At 44.1% G+C, this 21,129-nt stretch overlaps 2 protein-coding genes across 7 annotated transcripts in view; one reads left to right on the forward strand and one right to left on the reverse strand.

The window, feature by feature from the left end:
- Positions 1-21,129, forward strand: part of ERI2 (ERI1 exoribonuclease family member 2) — a 45,434-nt gene that overhangs the window by 10,977 nt on the left and 13,328 nt on the right. The window contains exons 9-10 of one of the 5 annotated variants that reach the window (XM_084818552.1): positions 2,112-2,200; positions 3,956-5,202. The exons of 1 other annotated variant lie outside the window; for it this stretch is intronic. In XM_084818552.1, coding sequence (XP_084674678.1) covers positions 2,112-2,189 — 78 coding nt within the window. In that variant the 3' untranslated portion in view covers positions 2,190-2,200; positions 3,956-5,202. Of the gene's footprint in view, positions 1-126; positions 2,520-3,955; positions 5,203-21,129 lie in introns of those variants that run through there. 3 more of the 5 variants (XM_084818551.1, XM_084818554.1, XM_084818550.1) reach the window with 3 other exon arrangements.
- Positions 2,442-21,129, reverse strand: part of LOC146336607 (acyl-coenzyme A synthetase ACSM3, mitochondrial-like) — a 32,167-nt gene continuing 13,479 nt past the window's right edge. For both annotated transcript variants that reach the window (XM_084818557.1, XM_084818556.1), the window contains 7 exons: positions 18,860-18,983; positions 18,413-18,493; positions 17,170-17,271; positions 11,190-11,317; positions 10,251-10,350; positions 8,800-8,919; positions 2,442-3,973 (listed from right to left, as the gene is read on the reverse strand). In XM_084818557.1, the coding sequence (XP_084674683.1) occupies positions 3,887-3,973; positions 8,800-8,919; positions 10,251-10,350; positions 11,190-11,317; positions 17,170-17,271; positions 18,413-18,493; positions 18,860-18,983 (742 nt within the window). In that variant the 3' untranslated portion in view covers positions 2,442-3,886. The remainder of the gene's footprint in view (positions 3,974-8,799; positions 8,920-10,250; positions 10,351-11,189; positions 11,318-17,169; positions 17,272-18,412; positions 18,494-18,859; positions 18,984-21,129) is intronic.

Here is a 21,129-nt window from a genome sequence, read left to right on the forward strand (position 1 = left end):
GCTGAAACAACTTTAAACTTGGATTTTCTCCTGAAGGATTCTGAGGCAGATTTTTTCCCCTCACTTCCTGTTGTCATCTGTTTTTGTAGTTCCTACAATCTCTTCATTTGTTTATGGAATCTTTAGGCACCTCCTGCAAGGAATTCTGTTGCCAGTTTTTTCAGTGCGAAACCTACCGACGGCAGTCCTTTGGGAAGTGAGGATGGTGCAAAAACATTGTGTTTGGATGAAAGCAGAAATGGCGATGTTGCCAAAGAAATGAAACACAATGAGGAAAATCAACAGCAGAAGTTCACACCTATACATTTACATGGGAACACCCATATTCTGTCAGGAAACTGCAAAATGACTGATATATATAGCAGAATCCAAAGCTGCTTGACCCCTCACACTGGAAGACTCAGTTCTCCTCTTGGTTGCTTTCAGCCCTCCTACTGTAACCCTTTCGGCATTCAGAGTAGGCTAGATAATGGGCATCTGATTTCAAATTCTTCAGCCCAGAATCCAGGGCTGGTTTTAGTCTCTACTACTCTTTCCTCTGTCAATATTTCTGACATAGACATAAGTACCACTGCCGATTGTTTAGCAATGTTGGCTGATTGGGAGGATGTAGCATTGATACCAGAATCTGAAGACGATCGAAATTCAGCAACTTTGCAGTTGAAGGATGACCCGAGTGATAAGGGTTCATTAATGGTTGCAGAGAGGATAGATATGAACGAATTGAATGTGATGAATTTAGGATCTAGAAATGTTGCAGAAGCTACTCCGAATGTGGAATTCTCCAAGGCTGTTATATACAAAAGCCCCAGTACTACTATTTACGGCACAGGCAAAGCCCCAAGTAAGTCTTCAAATACTTCTGTGTTTAAGCTCCCTGCTGCAAAGGCAAATACATATTCCACCAACATGTCAAAGAGAAATCATTTCACATGTTCATCTGAAACACACAAGAGGAAGCCTTCCAGTCCAAAATCTGTTCCTCCGGCCAAAAAACCAGCCTTTATAGTATATGAAGATAAAGGCACATTATCTAGGTGCTCCCTGCCACTCAAGTCAGGTTTGCAGTGCATACCTTCTGGCATCTTAAACTCCTCTGTCAACTTAAACCAATCTTTAAGGGCTACAGAAACCGGGAGAGTGACCCCTCCTTTGTGCAAGTGTGGTCGAAGGGCTAGAAGGCTAAATGTTTCAAATGGTGGGCCAAATCATGGCAAAGCATTCTATAGCTGCCCAGTCGGAAAGCTGGAAGGGAATAGAAAGGGCTGTGATTATTTCAAATGGGAGCGTACAGTTCTGAAGGAGAAACTCCCTCCCCCCAGCTTGAATACTGTAGGGCTACCAACTCCTGGAACAAGCTGGAGTTCATCAGGAAGTTCTCAAAGGAAATGCCTGGGCCTCCGGCCCTCTATGCGAACCTAGCCCAACTCCTCCTTGTTCGTTGCAGAAACAATCAGTTCACACCTTCACAAGTTAGAGAGGTTGTTAGCTTTGTTTCCCCATCATGTACTATTTCTGCAGACTGTGATGCAAATAGCTGGCTTCTGTGAAGGAGCCATTGGGAGACAAAAGTTGCGGGTTGGCAGGGGTTGGGGAGAGATATCCATGACCCTGGAAAAGGGTGTGATAGTGTTGTTGAGGCTAATCTGAAGAAGTGCAGCTGGTTTTATCTTCTGGAAGTGTGTTCTTACCCTTTTCTATATTTTAGGTTTACAAGTATCATCTTTTTTATGACTATGAATGATGTTGCCATTTACTAAATAACTGCAAATATATGCACACTCCATAAAAAGCCAGTTATTCAAGCTTCTGACCTGATTCTTTTTAAAGATGTATGTAAAACTTATCATGGTTTTTTAAAAATATTTTGTGAACTGCCTGGAGAGCTACAGCATTTGGGCGGTATCAACATGTAATAAATCAGTTAATAAAGTCTTGATTCTTTGTTAGTGTAATGAAAGAAAAGCATGATATGTTATTCTTAAAAGAATGAACTTTGGTGGCAGCTGTTTTCAGTAAAACAACTTAAGCTCCTCCAAAGTAAAACAGACAGCTTGTCTGTTGTGACAATCCATTTCTATCAACTTGTTCCATTGTGTGCATCACTGCAGCACGTGAGGCTGAAGCATGCTGTGGAAAGTTCAGGACTTTACATCAATCTACTGTTGAAAGAGAAGACCAACTTGTAAATCTGCATTAGGTAGGAAACAAGAGGTAGAAGTTCTACAATGGATGTGAGACGCTCAGCATAAGCCCGTTCAAAGGAACAGAGTGTGCACAGCAGCAGAGATTAGTGGTTTCCTCCTGCAATGCATAGAAAAACTGGCTCAATGTTGGCTTGAACGCAGTTGCCCAAGTTCTGAAATTCTGCGAGGATGGTGCGTTCAGTGTCCAAGAGATAACTGTAAGGGAGTGATGTACGCTTGTTGATTACAACTTTTAAACTGGGACTCTGTGGTTAACCATTTTATATAATCTCAATCAAGTTTAATAAATGAAATAACATGAGTTTGCTGTTGATGCTTTGGCTTTTGACTGCATTCCTCTCACACAAAATAACTTCTGTAGTTCTTTAACTACAGAAGTTCCTGCCCATAGGCTTACAATCTAAAAAGACATGTAACACAAGGAAAAAGGAATGGGGAAGAGGGGAAAAGTACATCTTTCAGCAGGGCTGGTGTGATGGTCCCGCTTCCCCTCTCATCTCCCTCCATTATTGATTTGTTCCAGAAATTAAATTTATTAAGGGTGTGATTTAAGCACTTAAGGGTCCCACTGAAATCAGCGAGACCTAAAGTGTGTACTAAGTTTTCCCATCAAAATAAATGGGCTCTGTGGATTATGTTCAGGTCATTAAAAACATCCCCTCCTATTTCTGTGGTTCTAGCATCAATCAGTGTAGCCTGTTGCTGGGAGAAGCTTTTGTGGTAATGCTTCATGAATTTGGTTGTGGCTGGATCCCTTGCAATCAACACGCATGCACTGTGATGCAAAAATAACAGCAGGGGACTGTTCACCAAAACTGAATTGCAGCCAGGTTATGTGTGTGTCTGTTTTCGGCGGGCAGGGCTTCCCATCTCACATTTGGGCTCAAGGGCTCAAAGAGGGCTGCCCCCAGTAACCTACTTAGAATATTGAAGGGGCTACTGGCACATATATCTGTAAATAACACAGCCATGGTATTTTTGTAATATATAGTTTATAATCCAGGGAGATGGGCAGGGCAGTATAACCCACAAACTATTTAAACCAGATTGTGTGTGCTTAAAATGGCTTCATCTGCTTCATAGGACTGGGGGTGGGGGATTGGGAGAACAATACTATATCAATTGTAGCAAGGTGTGGTTCTTACTCTTCAGTAGCCCAGACTTATATGCAGGCATCATCACTGCGCTGGAAACCATTAGATTAATGGGCTGGCCTGGAAATGTTTGCTATGCCGAATAGATTTTGTCCTTCAGTCATCATCTTGACTGGGTAGAAAAAGGTGTTGGTTTGTGTGCTTGAAATCATGTCTAGCTTGGACTTGGTGCTGTTAACTTCTGGGCTCTGAAAGTAAATCTGTTTGGGGGTTTTCTCCAGGGTACACAGTGTTCTTTTCTGTATGCAGTTCAACATCTGGAATTCTAGCTACACTTTGCTTAACCTGGCAAGATGCTTTAGGATTTTATATAAAGGGGGTGGGGGAGATGCTCAACCACCAGTACTTACCAAAGGTCTGACCCTGCACTGCTTGTATACACAGGCCCCCTCTAAGGGCCTGGATCTGTGAGGTTTGCAGCGTTCAGCATGTAAATATGGACTCTAACACAACAATATATTGCAACACAAGGAAACAATATAAAGCTTTTCTTAGAACAAGCATTCTGGAAGTAAACAGATAATTCTAAGCTTTCCCCCACTCCTTCTTGCGTAATTCATTTCTTCTGATTTTCCCACTGATGGTCTTTGGCAGATGTGGCACGAACTCCACCTGTTGGACAAGAACAGAAATTACAGCTAGCAAAAGAGGCGTCGGCAGCAGAACAGATCAGTCCAGTGGTGCAGGGAGGAAAGAAGTTAAAACAAAGCATTTGAAGCTGCCTTTAGACTGGGTCTGTTCATGGCAGGCTTCCAGCAGGGCCCTGCTCATTCATCGTGACATCCCGACTTTGTACACAGTTCAAATGTCAGACTAAACCATGGTTTGCACCAATTATAGTTTAGAAAAAAAGGACATGTTTTGACTTCCAAGCCTACAGGCAAATGGTGGTTTCATGCTGTGTCTCCTTTCATTTTCCATGCACTTGCTGCTCCAGAAACAGAGATGCCTCCAAAAATGGAGCTAAGGAGTGTAAATCAGCTCTGACATCAAACCAAACCATGCATGGCACAAACCATGGAATGCAAATCCACTTCAAACCAAGCTTTTCCAATCTGGTTTGCTGGACAATGGCAACCTGGGACTTGTTGACTCGGTCATTGCACCAAACCATTGTTAATCTTCATTTGAATTGGTGTTATATCTAAATTGAGCTACTGTCTCCACTGAAACCCAACCACATAGATTTCTGTGCTGTGTCATGTTTTGTGAGCTTTTCTCATTGTGCTTCACTCTTAAATTATATGAGCTTTATCAATGCCTATCCTAGAGATTTCTGAACACCTGACAATTCCCTAAGGAGTCTCAGCATACACACACACACACACACACACACACTTTTGTACAGGGAACTACTGTGGTATAGTTGTAATTGATTTACAGATTATTTATATCGGGTCTCCAGCATGCTGCTCATGCCCCTGATTTTTATTTTATATTTTTTTAATTTCAAAGAACACAATAAAAAAAAACTGGGAGGCTGGCATGCTGCAAAATGAAGTGCTGCCCTCCAACACCATCTTTATTTGGATTCAGATGAGTGTGTCAGGGTTCCCCTTAGGACCTGGATCCCCTGAGCAACTCCTTAAGAATCTCTTGCCTCCTTAAGAGCAACTCCTTAAGAATCTCTTGCCTCCCTGAGCAACTCCTTAAGAATCTCTTGCCTCCTTAAGAGTCCCACCTTTTACCTTTTAGCATGACACTCTAGACACAGGGTTTAACCACAACAGTTTACTGGTAATTAAAGCAAGCTAATCACAACTAAAAGTATTTACACAATAGAGCTGAGTGATACAAAAGGCATTAAGAGAAAATAAAAGTTACAAAATGCAAGTTCCTTTACCCTAGGTGCTCTTAGATTTCTCCAGGCTGCTTCTTCCTGCTCCTTCTTCAGGCTCTGGTCTCCCTGACTCTGCTCTTACTGCTTTGGTCTTTCAGATCCTCTCTTTTTATACCCTCCTCCCCCAAAACTGAAAGTACTATTTCAAACCTGAAGAAATGAAACTTAACTGAGGAAATGAAAATGAAACATAACTGGGGAAATGAAACTATTCCTCTAAGGGATAACCCCTCCCAGCAAAAAATCCCAGGCCTCTAAGCCTGATCTTTTCTCCCTTTGCCTCTGTAGATCTCAAACATTCACAGAGTGGTTTTGTGTTTTGGAATTCAGACCCCACCTCTGCTTTGAACTTAGATCCTTGGGCAAGTTACTTTTCTTTTTCCTTCTGGGAAATGAGTGCTTTGTGACTGCCTGTGGCAGCCATTTTATGAATGTGCAAGCCCACCCCAATGACACTCTCTCAAAATTCCAACAGTGCCCACCAATTCAAAAAGGTTGGGGACCCCTAACTTACCTAGTACCATCAATATACATGGTGCTTTATGAAGAACAGATTTTACAGGTCCCTGTCCCAAGGGGGTTACAGTTGAAGGAGAGGCATGAGGGAGACAATGCAGGAAAGGGAGGGGAGGAGGGAGTAAATAGGGGAAGAATGTGTGATTATTTCAGTTATATCTACTTCAGTTTAGTTATCTTTTGGACTACAACTCCCATAAGCTCCAACCAGCATGACCAATGGTCAGGGATTATAGGAGCTGTAGTCCAAAACATTTCACATGCTCATTTCACATGCCAGCAAGGTTATGCTCAAAATCCTACAAGCTAGGCTTCAGCAGTATGTGAACCGAGAACTACCGGAAGTACAAGCTGGGTTTCGAAGAGGCAGAGGAACTAGAGATCAAATCGCCAATGTTCGCTGGATCATGGAGAAAGCAAGAGAATTCCAGAAAAACGTCTATTTCTGCTTCATTGACTACGCTAAAGCCTTTGATTGTGTGGATCACAACAAAATGTGGCAAATTCTTAAAGTGATGGGAGTACCAGACCACCTTACCTGTCTCCTGAGAAACCTGTACGAGGGTCAAGAAGCAACAGTAACAACCAGACATGGAACAACCAAGTGGTTCAAAATTGGGAAAGGAGTACGACAAGGCTGCATATTGTCACCCTGCTTATTTAACTTATATGCAGAGAGGGATTAGACCTGATAGACAGAGTGCCTGAGGAACTATGGACGGAGGTCCGTAACATTGTTCAGGAGGCAGCAACGAAATCCATCCCAAAGAAAAAGAAATGCAAGAAAGCCAAGTGGCTGTCTGATGAGGCTTTACAAGTAGCTGAGGAAAGAAGGGAAGCGAAAAGCAAGGGAGAAAGGGGAAGATATATCCAACTGAATGCAGAGTTCCAGAGAATAGCAAGGAGAGACAAGAAGGCCTTCTTAAATGAACAATGCAAAGAAATCGAGGAAAACAACAGAATGGGAAAGACTAGAGATCTCTTCAAGAAAATTGGAGATCTCAAGGGAACGTTTTGTGCAAAGACGGGCATGATAAAGGACAAAGAAGGCAGGGACCTCACAGAAGCAGATGAGATTAAGAAGAGGTGGCAAGAATACACAGAAGAACTATACAGGAAAGATCTGAATGTCCCTGATAGCCATGATAGTGCGGTCACTGAACTTGAGCCGGACATCCTCGAGAGTGAAGTCAAGTGGGCCTTAGGAAGCATTAGTGACAACAAAGCTAGCGGAGATGACAGTATTCCAGCCGAGCTATTTAAAATCCTAAAAGATGATGCTGTTAAAGTGCTGCATTCAATATGCCAACAAATCTGGAACACTCAACAGTGGCCACAAGACTGGAAAAGGTCAGTTTACATTCCAATTCCAAAGAAGGGCAATGCCAAAGAGTGTTCAAACTACCGCACAATTGCGCTCATTTCACATGCCAGCAAGGTGATGCTCAAAATCCTACAAGCTAGGCTTCAGCAGTATGTGAACCGAGAACTACCGGAAGTACAAGCTGGATTTAGAAGAGGCAGAGGAACTAGAGATCAAATCGCCAACATTCGCTGGATCATGGAGAAAGCAAGAGAATTCCAGAAAAACGTCTATTTCTGCTTCATTGACTACGCTAAAGCCTTTGATTGTGTGGATCACAACAAACTGTGGCAAATTCTTAAAGTGATGGGAGTACCAGACCACCTTACCTGTCTCCTGAGAAACCTGTACGAGGGTCAAGAAGCAACAGTCAGAACCAGACATGGAACAACCGATTGGTTCAAAATTGGGAAAGGAGTACGACAAGGCTGCATATTGTCACCCTGCTTATTTAACTTATATGCAGAGTACATCATGAGAAATGCCGGGTTGGATGAATCAGAGGTCGGAATTAAGATTGCTGGGAGAATTAACAACCTCCGATATGCAGACAATACCACCCTAATGGCAGAAAGCGAAGAGGATCTAAAGAGCCTCTTGTTGAGGGTGAAAGAGGAGAGTGCAAAAGCTGGTTTGAAACTCAACATTAAAAAAACTAAGATCATGGCATCTGGCCCCATCACTTCCTGGCATATAGAAGGGGAAGAAATGGAAGCAGTGACAGATTTTACTTTCTTGGGCTCCAAGATCACCGCAGACGGTGACTGTAGCCATGAAATTAAAAGACGCTTGCTCCTTGGGAGGAAAGCTATGGCCAACCTAGACAGCATAGTAAGAAGCAGAGACATCACCTTGCCGACAAAGGTCCGTCTAATCAAAGCTATGGTTTTCCCAGTAGTAATGTATGGCTGTGAGAGCTGGACTATAAGGAAGGCTGAGCGCCGAAGAATTGATGCTTTCGAACTGTGGTGCTGGAGAAGACTCTTACGAGTCCCCTGGACTGCAAGGAGGTCAAATCAGTCCATCCTAAAGGAAATCAACCCTGAGTGCTCATTGGAAGGACAGATAATGAAGCTGAAGCTCCAATATTTTGGCCACCTAATGCGAAGAGAAAACTCCCTGGAAAAGACCCTGATGCTGGGAAAGACTGAAGGCAAAAGGAGAAGGGGACGGCAGAGGATGAGATGGCTAGATAGCATCACGGATGCAATGAATATGAACTTGAGCACGCTCCGGGAGAGAGCGGAGGACAGGAAGGCCTGGCGTGCTATGGTCCATGGGGTCACGAAGAGTCGGACACGACTGAACGACTGAACAACAACAACAACAAGTCCAAAACATCTGGAGGGCACCAGGTTGCCTATCCCTGTTTGGGCATTGGGAACTAGGGTTGTTTCAAAAGCATCGCAGAAAAGGTGGATTTCATGGGACTTGAAGGAAGCCAGGAAGGCAGCATCATAGGGGCAGTTTCAGGCAAAAGGGGGCAAGGGAGAAAGGGTGGAGTCCTTTCAGAGAGCAGGAGCCCTTTGGACAGCTGAGGGCACTGGAGCTGGATGAGTGAAGGTCATAGAAAGGGGTGTGTCGAGGATATAAGAGCAGAGTTAAGGCCACAAAGGATTTTGAAAGTAAGGACAACATGCTTGTGTAGGATCTGGGAGGGGACAGAAAGCCAGGTTAGGTATTTTAGGAGGGGTGTCCCGTGGTCAGATCACAACTTACCTTTCTAGGATACTTGTACGGGGCAGTGACCTTTTTGACATGGTCCTGTAGCTCTTTAATCAGTGCTTCTGTATCATGGGAAACATAGTCAGGTGCCAACACCACAAAGGCTTTCACAACCTTCAAATGGAATAAATGTGAAAAAGATCATGGGTCTCACAAAACGCTTTGGGCAGCTTATAAAATGGAGGGATTCCAGTGGTTCAAGAACAACGAATAGAGCAGCCTGGATTGGCTGCATCTCATTTTCGATATGTAGCATGAGCTGAGGAGACAGCTACAAATCTCTTAAGCCAATTTATTGTGCTTAAGCCTTTCACAGGGACTAAGCCAGTTTAAGCCTAAACATGCCAGTTTAAGTGGCTTGGGGATTGCCACTTGGACATCCCAGTGTAAAAAGCTGAAATCAGCATGGACCGCTGTGTACTAGAACATGCATTCCTTGTTGACTGCATAGGCTTTGGAATGATAAAAAGAACAACGTGTAAACAATAGGGTTTCTTTCTACTGGCACTCCAGATGGTCTGCAGAAATCAAGAGAATCCTGAACGGGACATCAGATTTCTTGTCTGCAAATCCTTCTCCCAGTTTGTTCAGTGAACTAATGCTGTAGTATGGAAAGTTCACAAACATTCCAGTGGCCGAGAACAAAAGATTAAAACTAGATCATATGTCGCACGTGGGTACATGTGCGCATGCTAGTGATGTCAGAGGAATCCGGTTGCAGGGTGGAGCTTGATGAGCTTTCATCAGCTCGGTACCTCGGAGTTCGACTCGCCTTCCGCTAGCTGGCCCGACTCGGCCCACAATGCATCAGGCCAGCTAACGGATTTTCCACTTTTTTAAAATTTCCCCAAACACATTTGTGCAGATTTCGGCTGCAATTTGTGTAATTTTCCCAGATTTCGGGAAAAGCCCACAGCTCAGCCCGTAGATGTGAACTGAGTCAGGTGGGCAGCGGGAGTCCACCAAGCCCAAAAGGCTGAATTTCGAAGCAACAGACATCCCTAGCATGCACTCGTGCACACACACACACACATGTGGTTAAATGTGCAGAAGATTGCAGCATGAGTTATAGAAAGCTGGTAACTGTTGCAGCTGGTCTGAGGGGAGGGGAGCATCGGTTAGGCTGGAGGAAAACTTTGGCTAAGAGGGATCATATGATTTGGAAAAATAGCTGTGGACTGAGGATTGGCCATAGCTCAGTGGCAGAACACATGTGTGATTAAATCTCTTAACATTTCCACGTAGGGCTGGTGAAGACCCCTGCCTGAGTCTCTGGAGAGCTGCTGCCAGTCACTATAATAGACAAGACTGAGCTGGATGGTCTGACTCAGTAAAGGCAGCTTAATATGTTCTGATCTTCACCCATTCAAAACATCCAGCCAACTCTTGGACTGCAGTCCCTCGTTTGAAATACATTCGGTTCTGTAATACGATTCAGCTCTTACCTCTCCTCGGGTGGAATCTGGGCTGCTAACGACAGCTGATTCTACAACTGCCGGATGTTCTATCAATGCACTTTCCACTTCAAACGGCCCAATGCGGTATCTTTGAAACAAGGAGAAGGCTTTAATTAATTAAGGGCACAATCCTACGCATATTTAGACAGGAAGAAGTCCTACAACTTTCAGCATCCTCTAGACAGCCATGCTGGCTGGGGCATGCTGGGAATAGTAGGACTTTTTTCTGTCTAAACATGCATAGGATTGCACCCTAAGATATTTATATTTTGCTTTCAAGGCAAAAAACCTTCACGAAGCAGATCACAATATAGCTACGCTAGTATAAACACAACTTTAAAATAATACATCATTAAAACACACACTATTCACCTGCCTGGGTTGCCCTGGAGACGGTTTTGAGTTAAGAGCTGGATTTTATCTTTCCAAAAGTAGAAGATGAACAATTGTCTACTACCTTCTCCTACCCAGTGGTCCTAGGCGCGCTAAAATCATCGCATCACCTGGCAGAGCCCAATTTGAATATTTGCGACCCCTCTTCATATCATTTTAAGACTCTGATCATGCAGGCATTCTGCCTACAACTCTAGTCAGCTTTCCCCATCCTCCCGATTCCCCCCCCAACCTGCTTTTGGTAACATCTTGCCTGATGAAGAGATCTGGAGATCTCGAAAGCTAGCACGTTTTGTGATCTTTGAGTCAGTCTAATAAAGATATTACACTATGGATTTTGGAATTTTTTATATGGGCAACACAGCTGCCTTTGTTTATTGTACAATTTCCTGAGTCTATTCTAGTTCTATGACTAAGATTGCAGTACACGAATGAATATACCTTTAAGGTACCTTTTACTACTTTTGTCTGTGACTAAAAATGCTTAGAAGTGTGTGTAATATTGTACTGGTAATGCATGTGTGTTAATGTTACCCAGCAGAATTGATGACATCATCCGCTCTTCCTATGAACCAGAAGTAGCCATCTTCATCCTTAATCGCTCTGTCCCCAGTGATATAGAAGTTCCCACGTATGGTTGAAGCTGTTCTTTCTGGATCATCCTGGTATACAGGAACAGGTCCTTGTAAAATGCATTCATTTACTGATACTAGTGAATCGTTACCTTGTCGTGGTGTGACGTCATGAGCTAAACCATGAAGGGACACCCAAGATGGGAAGGTCATGGCAGAGAGGTCAGACTAAATACGATCCCTGGGGAAGGAAACGGCAACCCACCCCAGTATTCTTGCCATGAAAACTAAATGGATCAGTACAACCAGAGATATGTCGGTATACCATCGGAAGATGGGACTCCCAGGTCGGAAGATGGTCAAAATGCTACTGGGGAGGAACAGAGGATAAGTTCAACTAGCCCCAGATGTGATGACGCAGCTAGCTCAAAGCCGAAAGGACGGCTAGCAGCCGATGGTGCTGGTGGTGAACGACGAATCCGATGTTCTAAAGATCAACACACCATAGGGACCTGGAATGTAAGATCTATGAGCCAGGGCAAATGTCAAGGGCTCCTTGGAGGCCTCTCTCAGTCTAATCCAGTAACCAAGTCCAGACACAGACAAAGGGATTCCTTTCAAAGCTTTATTCTTCTTTTACAACTTAACAACTCTACAGGTAGCAACTAGATCTGAGCAGCAGAGTACCTATGCCCTAAGTTGAAACAGTTGGTCCCCGTTTGAAAGGGAATTACTGGCAGACCCCTGAACTTAAGGACTAGGGAGTGTCCCTCCCCTTTTCCCTTGGATCCTCTGGGCGCAGCCGTTGTTTGCACGCCAACCGGGCACTGCGCCTCCTTTCTGTGCCCTCCATCTGGCACCGCTCTCTGCGTTGCGCATCCACCAAGTCTGCTATCTCTGCTCGGTCACTCCCTGGACTGCTTTCTAATCTAGGAATGCTGGTGGGAGGAATCTCCGTCAGCTGTGGGCCCTGGGAAAGAGGAGCGTGCTCCTCTCCCAGGAGTGACTGCTCTTCCTCAGAATCAGAACTACTCTGGGATTCTATGGGCTCAGTGTCCACCCTGACAGCAAATTGGATGTGGTTATTGGGGAGATGTCAAGATTAAATATAGACATTTTGGGTGTCAGTGAACTGAAATGGACTGGAATGGGCCACTTCACATCAAATGACCACCAGATCTACTACTGTGGACAAGAGGACCACAGAAGAAATGGAGTAGCCTTCATAATTAATAATAAAGTGGCTAAAGCAGTGCTTGGATACAATCCAAAAAATGACAATTATCTCAATTCGAATTCAGGGTAAGCCTTTTAACATCACAGTGATCCAGGTATACGCCCCAACCACAGATGCTGAAGAAGCAGAAGTAGATCAGTTCTATGAGGATCTGCAGCACCTGCTGGATAGTATGCCAAACAAAGATGTTATTTTCATTACAGGAGACTGGAATGCTAAGGTGGGTAGTCAAACGACACCTGGAATTACAGGCAAGCATGGTCTGGGAGAACAAAATGAAGCAGGACATAGGCTGATAGAATTTTGCCCAGACAACTCACTGTGCATAACAAACACTGTCTTCCAACAACCTAAGAGACGACTTTATACATGGACTTCACCAGACGGTCGACACCGAAATCAGATTGACTACATCCTTTGTAGCCAAAGGTGGCGGACGTCTATGCAGTTGGTAAAAACAAGACCTGGAGCTGATTGTAGTTCAGATCACGAACTTCTTATTGCACAGTTTAGAATCAGACTAAAGAGAATAGGGAAGACCCACAGATCAGTTAGATATGAGCTCACGAATATTCCTCATGAATATGCAGTGGAGGTGAAGAATAGATTTAAGGGACTAGATTTAGTAGATAGGGTCCCGGAAGAACTATGGACAGAAGTTCGCAACATTGTTCAGGAGGCGGCAACAAAAAACGTCCCAAAGAAAAAGAAAACTAAGAAGGCAAGATGGCTGTCTGCTGAGACACTGGAAGCAGCCCAAGAAAGAAGGAAAGCAAAAGGCAACAGTGATAGGGGGAGATATGCCCAATTAAATGCAAAATTCCAGAGGTTAGCCAGAAGAGATAAGGCATTATTTTTAAACAAGCAATGTGCGGAAGTGGAAGAAGATAATAGAATAGGAAGGACAAGAGACCTCTTCCAGAAAATTAGAAACATCGGAGGTAAATTCCAGGCAAAAATGGGTATGATCAAAAACAAAGACGGCAAGGACCTAACAGAAGCAGAAGAGATCAAGAAAAGGTGGCAAGAATATATGGAAGATCTGTATAGGAAGGATAATAATATCGGGGATAGATTTGATGGTGTGGTCAGTGAGCTAGAGCCAGACATCCTGAAGAGTGAGGTTGAATGGGCCTTAAGAAGCATTGCTAATAACAAGGCAGCAGGAGATGACAGTATCCCAGCTGAACTGTTTAAAATCTTGCAAGATGATGCTGTTAAGGTGATGCATACCATATGCCAGAAAATTTGGAAAACTCAAGAATGGCCAACAGACTGGAAAAAATCAACTTATATCCCCATATCAAAAAAAGGAAGCGCCAAAGAATGTTCAAACTATCGAACAGTGGCACTTATTTCACATGCCAGTAAGGTAATGCTCAAGATCTTGCAAGGTAGACTCCAGCAATTCATGGAACGAGAATTGCCAGATGTACAAGCTGGGTTTCGAAAAGGCAGAGGAACTAGAGACCAAATTGCCAATATCCGCTGGATAATGGAGAAAGCCAGGGACATCTATTTCTGTTTTACTGACTATTCTAAAGCCTTTGACTGTGTGGATCATCACAAATTGTGGCAAGTTCTTGGTGGGATGGGGATACCAACTCATCTTGTCTGCCTCTTGAGGAATCTGTATAACGACCAAGTAGCAACGGTAAGAACAGACCATGGAACAACGGACTGGTTTAAGATTGGGAAAGGAGTACGGCAGGGTTGTATACTCTCACCCTACCTGTATGCAGAACACATCATGCGACGTGCTGGGCTTGATGAAGCCAAGGCTGGAGTTAAAATCGCTGGAAGAAACATTAACGATCTCCGATATGCAGATGATACCACTTTGATGGCTGAAAGCGAGGTGGAGCTGAGGAACCTTATGACGAAGGTGAAAGAAGAAAGTGCAAAAGCTGGGTTGCAGTTAAACCTGAAAAAACCAAGATTATGGCAACCAGTTTGACTGATAACTGGCAAACAGAGGGAGAAAACGTGGAGGCAGTGACAGACTTTGTCTTTCTAGGCGCAAAGATTACTGCAGATGCTGACTGCAGCCAGGAAATCAGAAGACGTTTACTTCTTGGGAGGACAGCAATGACAAATCTTGATAAAATAGTGAAGAGCAGAGACAGCACACTGACAACAAAGGTCTGTATAGTTCAAGCAATGGAATTCCCCATAGTAACCTATGGCTGCGAGAGCTGGACCATAAGGAAGGCTGAGCGAAGGAAGATAGATGCTTTTGAACTGTGGTGCTGGAGGAAAATTCTGAGAGTGCCTTGGACTGCAAGAAGATCAAACCAGTCCATACTCCAGGAAATAAAGCCAGACTGCTCACTTGAGGGAAGGATATTAAAGGCAAAACTGAAGTACTTTGGCCACATCATGAGAAGACAGGATACCCTGGAGAAGATGCTGATGCTAGGGAAAGTGGAAGGCAAAAGGAAGAGTGGCTGACCAAGGGCAAGATGGATGGATGATATTCTGGAGGTGACGGACACGACCTTGGGGGAGCTGGGGGTGGCGACGGCCGACAGGAAGCTCTGGAGTGGGCTGGTCCATGAAGTCACGAAGAGTCGGAAGCGACTGACCGAATAAACAACAACAACAACAACAAGTATCTTAGGGTGCAATTCTATGCATGTTTAGACAGAAAAAAGTCCTACAACTCCCAGCAGGCCCCAGCCAGCCATATAGGCTGGGTCATGCTGGGAGTTCTAAGACTTTTTTCTGTCTAAACATGCATAGGATTGCACCCTTTAAACTATTTAATTTTTTACTGATAAATAAATACAATTTGCTTGATAAATAAATACAACAATTTGCTTTAAATAACCAGAACATATACTTCCCCTACTGTAGAATACCATAACATTCAGTTTATAACAAATTAGTACAATACAATATAACTATGTGTAAAGAAATAAAATTCAAGGAGAGGGGAGAGAGTAATCCTATGTCCCCTAGACAGTGTCTGGGGGAGATAGGATTTCTTGGTTTCCCAGCTCTGAGCTTGTAGACAGTGCTACGAGCTCGTAGCTGGGTAACTGTTCTCCCCTCCCCCTCGTAGCCAGGGTGGGGAGAAGTGCAGCAGCTGCCCCTCCATGCCTGTGTGTTCGCATGACACAGAGCATGGACAAGCTGAGAAGGGACTGTTCCCGGAGGTCGGGAGGGGAGGATACCTCTGAATCTGTTCTAGATAGCTAGCTTCCTATGCGGTCTCCAGCCCCGTTCCCACCCCTTCCCCGAAACCGTGCTTAGACACCTGAAATGGGGCAAGTCTAAGGCAAAGTGCAGGGGCAGCCAGAGCCCAGAAAGAATCCTCTCCTCCGTGCTTCAGCCGCCCTGCATTGGATAGGCGGTCACCTCTGATGTCAGATGAAGTTGGAGGCGACCATCTATCTCAATAGGATTGTGCCCTAAATGTTTTAGATTTAGACAGCATTCAAGTCATTCTCAAAACTGATTTGACATTAGTATTAGTTTGCCAAGACATCTGTCTGATCAAAAATGTTAGAATGCCACAAGAAACACAGAGTCCACAAGCCAATACATTCTTTTGACTGAACTGGTTAACTTTCAAAATGCAAGAAGGGAGCTTTTGAATTACACAGAACTCATCTTCAGAAGTAGGTATTCAAAGGAAAGACATTACAGCATGTTTGTATTGAACAACTCACCTTGTTGTAGGCGATTTGGAAATTCATGCAGGTGAGTACATGGAATTCCATGCAAGCAACTGAGAATACTAGCAGAAGAGGGACAGATTGCTCCATTCCTCTGTAGCCCTGCTTCGTTTCTGTGCTAGCTGTGGATGAAAGAAAGTCCCTTCCTCCACAATCAACACTGAAATGCAGCAGATTGGTAGAGAAATCCCTCCATATTCAGCCAGCCTACTTGGTAGAAATCCTAAAAAAAACCCTAGTCTAACAGTCTGTGTTTCCATGCTGGCTGTGGAGGAGGGACATAGTAACATAGCATAGGCTAGTAACCAAGTTTTGCAAGTAACTTTTCAAGGCTTATTTACAAGGCTGTTTTACTGGGACTGCTTTTACCAGTGGATTTGTGGGTTCCTTAAAACTAAGGAGGAGGTAGGTTTAAAGGAAAGAGCCAACCTTATCAATGCCCAGCTGCTTTCTTGTGAGGTTCTAGCCTTCTCCAACATCAGCCCTCCAAATGTTTTGGAGTACCTCCAGTACCAGAGGCAGTATGCCTATGTACACCAGTTGCTGGGGAACATGGGTGGGAAGGTGCTGCTGTACTCATGTCCTACTTGTGGGCTTCCCATGGGCAGCTGATTGGCCATGGTGTGAACAGAATGCTGGACTAGATAGACCTTTGGTCTGATCCAGCATGGCTCTTCTTATGTTCTTAAGTACAACTCCCACCAAACCCAGAAAACATAGCCAAGGTCTAGGAATAATGGGATTTGTAGTCTAAAACATCTAGAGTGTACCGGGTTGGGGAAGGCATACCACAACGTACAACTGCTCTTTATGTCCCTTGCATCCTTCACTCTGTTTCTCATTCTGAGGCCTAAAATGACCACTGGGCTACTGAACTTAACATACCACCCTGCAACTGTAGTAAAACACTGTCCCGTGATCTTGTTGTTCAAACTTGCACCTGAGTTGGACCAGCAACAGTTATGGTCACAATTGCAGTGTTATAGTTTCTGTTTCCTAATTGGCTCTGCTCTTTGAATGCTTACCGTGTATTGAGTGAAAAGGCAAAATGGTCTTGTAGGTCTAATTCGGAGAGCAATGTCTCCTTCTTTCCCAGGAGGCAAAATATTACAGTCTTCATCTATTATCTAGAAGCAAACACGAGACACTCCAGATGAATGTCAAAATAGGATTTCATGTTTTTAAAAATTATCAATTACAAGTTTGGATTAAGGGCAGGGCTGCCCCAAAATATTTTGCTGCCTGAAACAAAGGACAAGATGGTGCCTCCCCCTCGCCACTCAATTCCATGTACAAAACTGACCAAACTGGCAGTTGAATCTTATTTCAACACTGGTATGAATGTTGGACAGATCCATTTGGGTGGTGGAGTTTGATGAGTTTTCCTGGGCTTGCCCCCCACCCCACCTCAGACTTCGTTTCACTTCCTGATGTGGCACCAACTCAATCTGCGGCAAGTCGGGCCAGTTTGAGGATTTTCTAGGATTTTGCGTATTTTGGGGGAAAGTTCTGCCAGTTGCACAAATTTTCGAGCCATCTATGCAAATTGCAGCCGAATTTGTGCAAATTACAGCTACATTTGTGTAATTTGCGCAAATTCAGCCGTAATTTCCTCAGATTGCTCAGAAATTTGTGCAGATTACAGAGCCTCCCCCACCCCCCCACCCCCAAGTGCAAAAAAGTTCCCGGAGTTTGGGGAACACCCTGCAGCTCAGCTCACAGATGCAAAGCGAGTCATACTCTGCGCAGCACTCTGTGGAGCCAAAAAAGAACCGGATTTCCCAGCAACAGACATCCCTAAACACTGGTAACAGGACAGTCCTCTGCTGTACCTGAGGGCAGTAGGATATTTTAGCGGGCACAGGGCAGGGCAGGGCAGGGCAGGTGGTACCTTGAGGTCTATCCGTACCGTGCCTCTGAACCTCTGGTGCCTGAAGTGGCCGCCTCTGCTTAATGGTAGGGTTGGCCCTGGTTGGTGGGGGGAATCTGAGGGAGTGGCCCAGTGGTTAAGCACATGCTTTGCATGCAGAAAGTACCAGGTCCAGTCCCTGACATCTTCAAATAGGGCTGGGAAAGTCCCACATCTGAGATCCTGCAGAACCACAGCCAGTGAGTAGCTGGTGAACCAACAGTCAACCAGTGTCTTGAAACAGTGAAGCCAGTGTCTTCAAAAGGCAGCTTCATAGATACATATGATTTCCCTTGGGAAACTGTAATAGGGACTTTTGGTGGCCCCTCAAAGCCTGATGCTGGCACTGCATACAGTACCTGAGTGTCGTAGGTTGGAGAAGGTTTCCCCATAGAGCCTGGCTTAATTTTCATCCCCTTGAAAGTTGCACAAACCAGCACCTATTTTAAGTGGAGGGAAAAAGTAAAGCATGGCTGAAAAGACTTAAAAGGTTTTTGGGGGTGTGGGTAGGGGTCACTGCCTGGTGACATCTGTTATCAAGAAACTTTTCAATGAGTGGGATGAAGGCAGGTGACCTACTAAAACCCCACAAGAACCTAGTTACATATTGATAAGATGATTAACCATTTAATCTAACATAGATTGATTAAATGTTGCAACCCTAATACCAATAACAATACTAGATTTTATGTTTTACGTCATTAACTGGATGCTATTTTGTTAATCTTTTTCGGGGGGCAAGTGAATATGAAAGACAATCACAGCTTGGTGAACTCTTCCTCTGTCATCCGAACAGATCAGCTTACTGTTTCTGTCTGCCCGTAGCCTTCATAGATATCCAGCCCAGTTTCTGTTTTCCATTTCTCCATCACCTCAGGGTTCATGGGCTCTCCGGCACTCACACAGTGCTTCAGACTGTGGAATTTATAACTGTGGATAAATGGGGGAGAAGAGAGAAGGGGCTGTACAGTTTGTAAATGGTTAACAATCAAGTTTAAAAATGGCTTTCTAGTGCTCGTGTTCACTGGCATGCACAACTTTGGAGAACAAAGCAAAAGACCTTTGAGATGGTTGCCGTGAAGTCTGTTGGTACAAGCTCTCTACCTTTCTCTTTACTATTGCTTGGACTTGAAATGAGGTCCCAGAATACTGTATACTGCTGCTTTTCAGAGCATGCCCCAGGCAGAAAAAGATTCCTTTGTTTTGGAGTGACTCCTCCTACCTTGGCTGGACCTTGACTTTTCATGACCAAGAAAGAATATAAAAGGTTTCCTATTTGGGCTGAGATTTTGCCTGGGCAACAACACTGTTGATCACAGGGGATGGGAGCCAGTGGCCATCCAGATGTTGCTGAACTCTAACTCTCATCAGCCCCAGCCAGCATGGCTGATGGTCAGGCATGATGGGAATTGTAGTCCAACAACATCTGGAGGGCCACATATCCCCCACCCCTGCCTAAAAGCTGCCTAAAGCAGATACATTGGGTGTGTTTGGATGTAACGCTAATCCATGATTTTGGTATTCTTCCAAACGAGGCTTTTATGGTGCAATTGCTCTGCTGCATTCACAGAATTTTGCAGGGGTATACAGATCGTCATCTTCCAAACACTCCTGTGTTTTCCTACAGCTTTTTCTGTCTTTTCTCTTACCACGGAAAATCCGTTAATGAGAAAAGGATGGAATGTCTTCTAATCAGTAGCATTAGGAGCCTTCTGTCTGGAAGCACCCCTAGTGTTTTGAGAACTAGCCTAGCCTCCCCCTGGGGTCATGTGTTCCCCTCACCTTCTCTAGCATAGCCATAAGAAGGAGATGAGAAGCACTTCCAGTTTAGATGAACCACAGTCTAAGATTAAGTAGGGCTGTGCACAGACTCCCCCCACTCCCGATTCCCTTCAGGGGCCGATTAGAATCTTCTGAATCAGCCCTGATTTGCTTCAGACTGATTCGAACCTCATCCGATCCAGTTCAGAGCCGAATCTATATCCAAATTATTCGGATTTTGCGTTTTCCCATTGACTTGCATTGGAAAATAGAAATGACCATAAGTTTCTCAGTTTTTATGATAAATACATGAAATTTGGGGACCTGGCATCCCCAGTGGAGATGACTGTACCTGCCAAATTTCAGACAGTTTGGCCTAGTAGTCTTTTTGCTAGGTGCAGGTAAAATTTGATTTTTTCAAGTCTCTCAAAGCAAAGAGCTGTAATTCTTCAGTGCTTCCACAGAACAGCATGAAATCTGAGCACTTGGCATCCCCAATGGAGGTGACTGAACCTGCCAAACTTCGGACAGTTTGCCCAGTAGTTTTTGTACTAGCCATGCATAAAATTTCCTTTTCTCTCAGAAACTAAAACAAAAGGTAAAAAATTGTCAGCCACACATGGGATTAGAGATCCTAATCAGAAGGTGTTTAAGGTGACAATTAGGAGGTCACTATCCCTAATCTCTGGTGTAGGTTTTTTTTTAAGTGTAAAAGTACCTTCTTTTTGTCTATCCTGACTCTGCCACTGATCTGAAGCTCTCATTAAAGGAAGAAAGAAAAGTTAAACATCTCTTTGGCTGCAAATTGCAATACACATTACCTGGAAAAGTCACACTGACTGAACTCAGCGGGGCTTATTTATTAATTGCACTGCTGCACTTTCTCTCTATATTGTCCCCCCTTATTTGCCTTTCTTCTAAATTAAATAGCCCAAACACTGAAGCCTTTTATAGAGGAGTTGCTCCAGTCCACTGATCATTTTGGCAGCCCTTTTCCCCAGGAAGGGTAAGATGAAGCAAACATTAAAAAAAATACAGCCCAGTCTGATCATATTCTTCTTATGGTCATTTGATATACACAAGGGAAAACAAGCAACAGGCAAAGTGTCTTGGAAAATCAGCAAAAGTGGTGATGCTTCATATTATGTGTATTGTGTACTGCTTGTCCCACAGTATATATTGGACTGTGCATTAGTGTACTGCTTTGGCCACATACTGTTTGTGCACAATAATGTATGTATATGGTGCACTCACACAGTGCACACACATACACACACGACCAAAAGAAAATCAGATACAGAAAGAAAATACAAGT

The sequence above is a fragment of the Heloderma suspectum genome, chromosome 12, assembly GCF_057233095.1.
Source record: "Heloderma suspectum isolate Gila_16-S chromosome 12, 16-S_ref, whole genome shotgun sequence".
In the NCBI taxonomy this organism is placed as follows: domain Eukaryota; kingdom Metazoa; phylum Chordata; class Lepidosauria; order Squamata; family Helodermatidae; genus Heloderma; species Heloderma suspectum.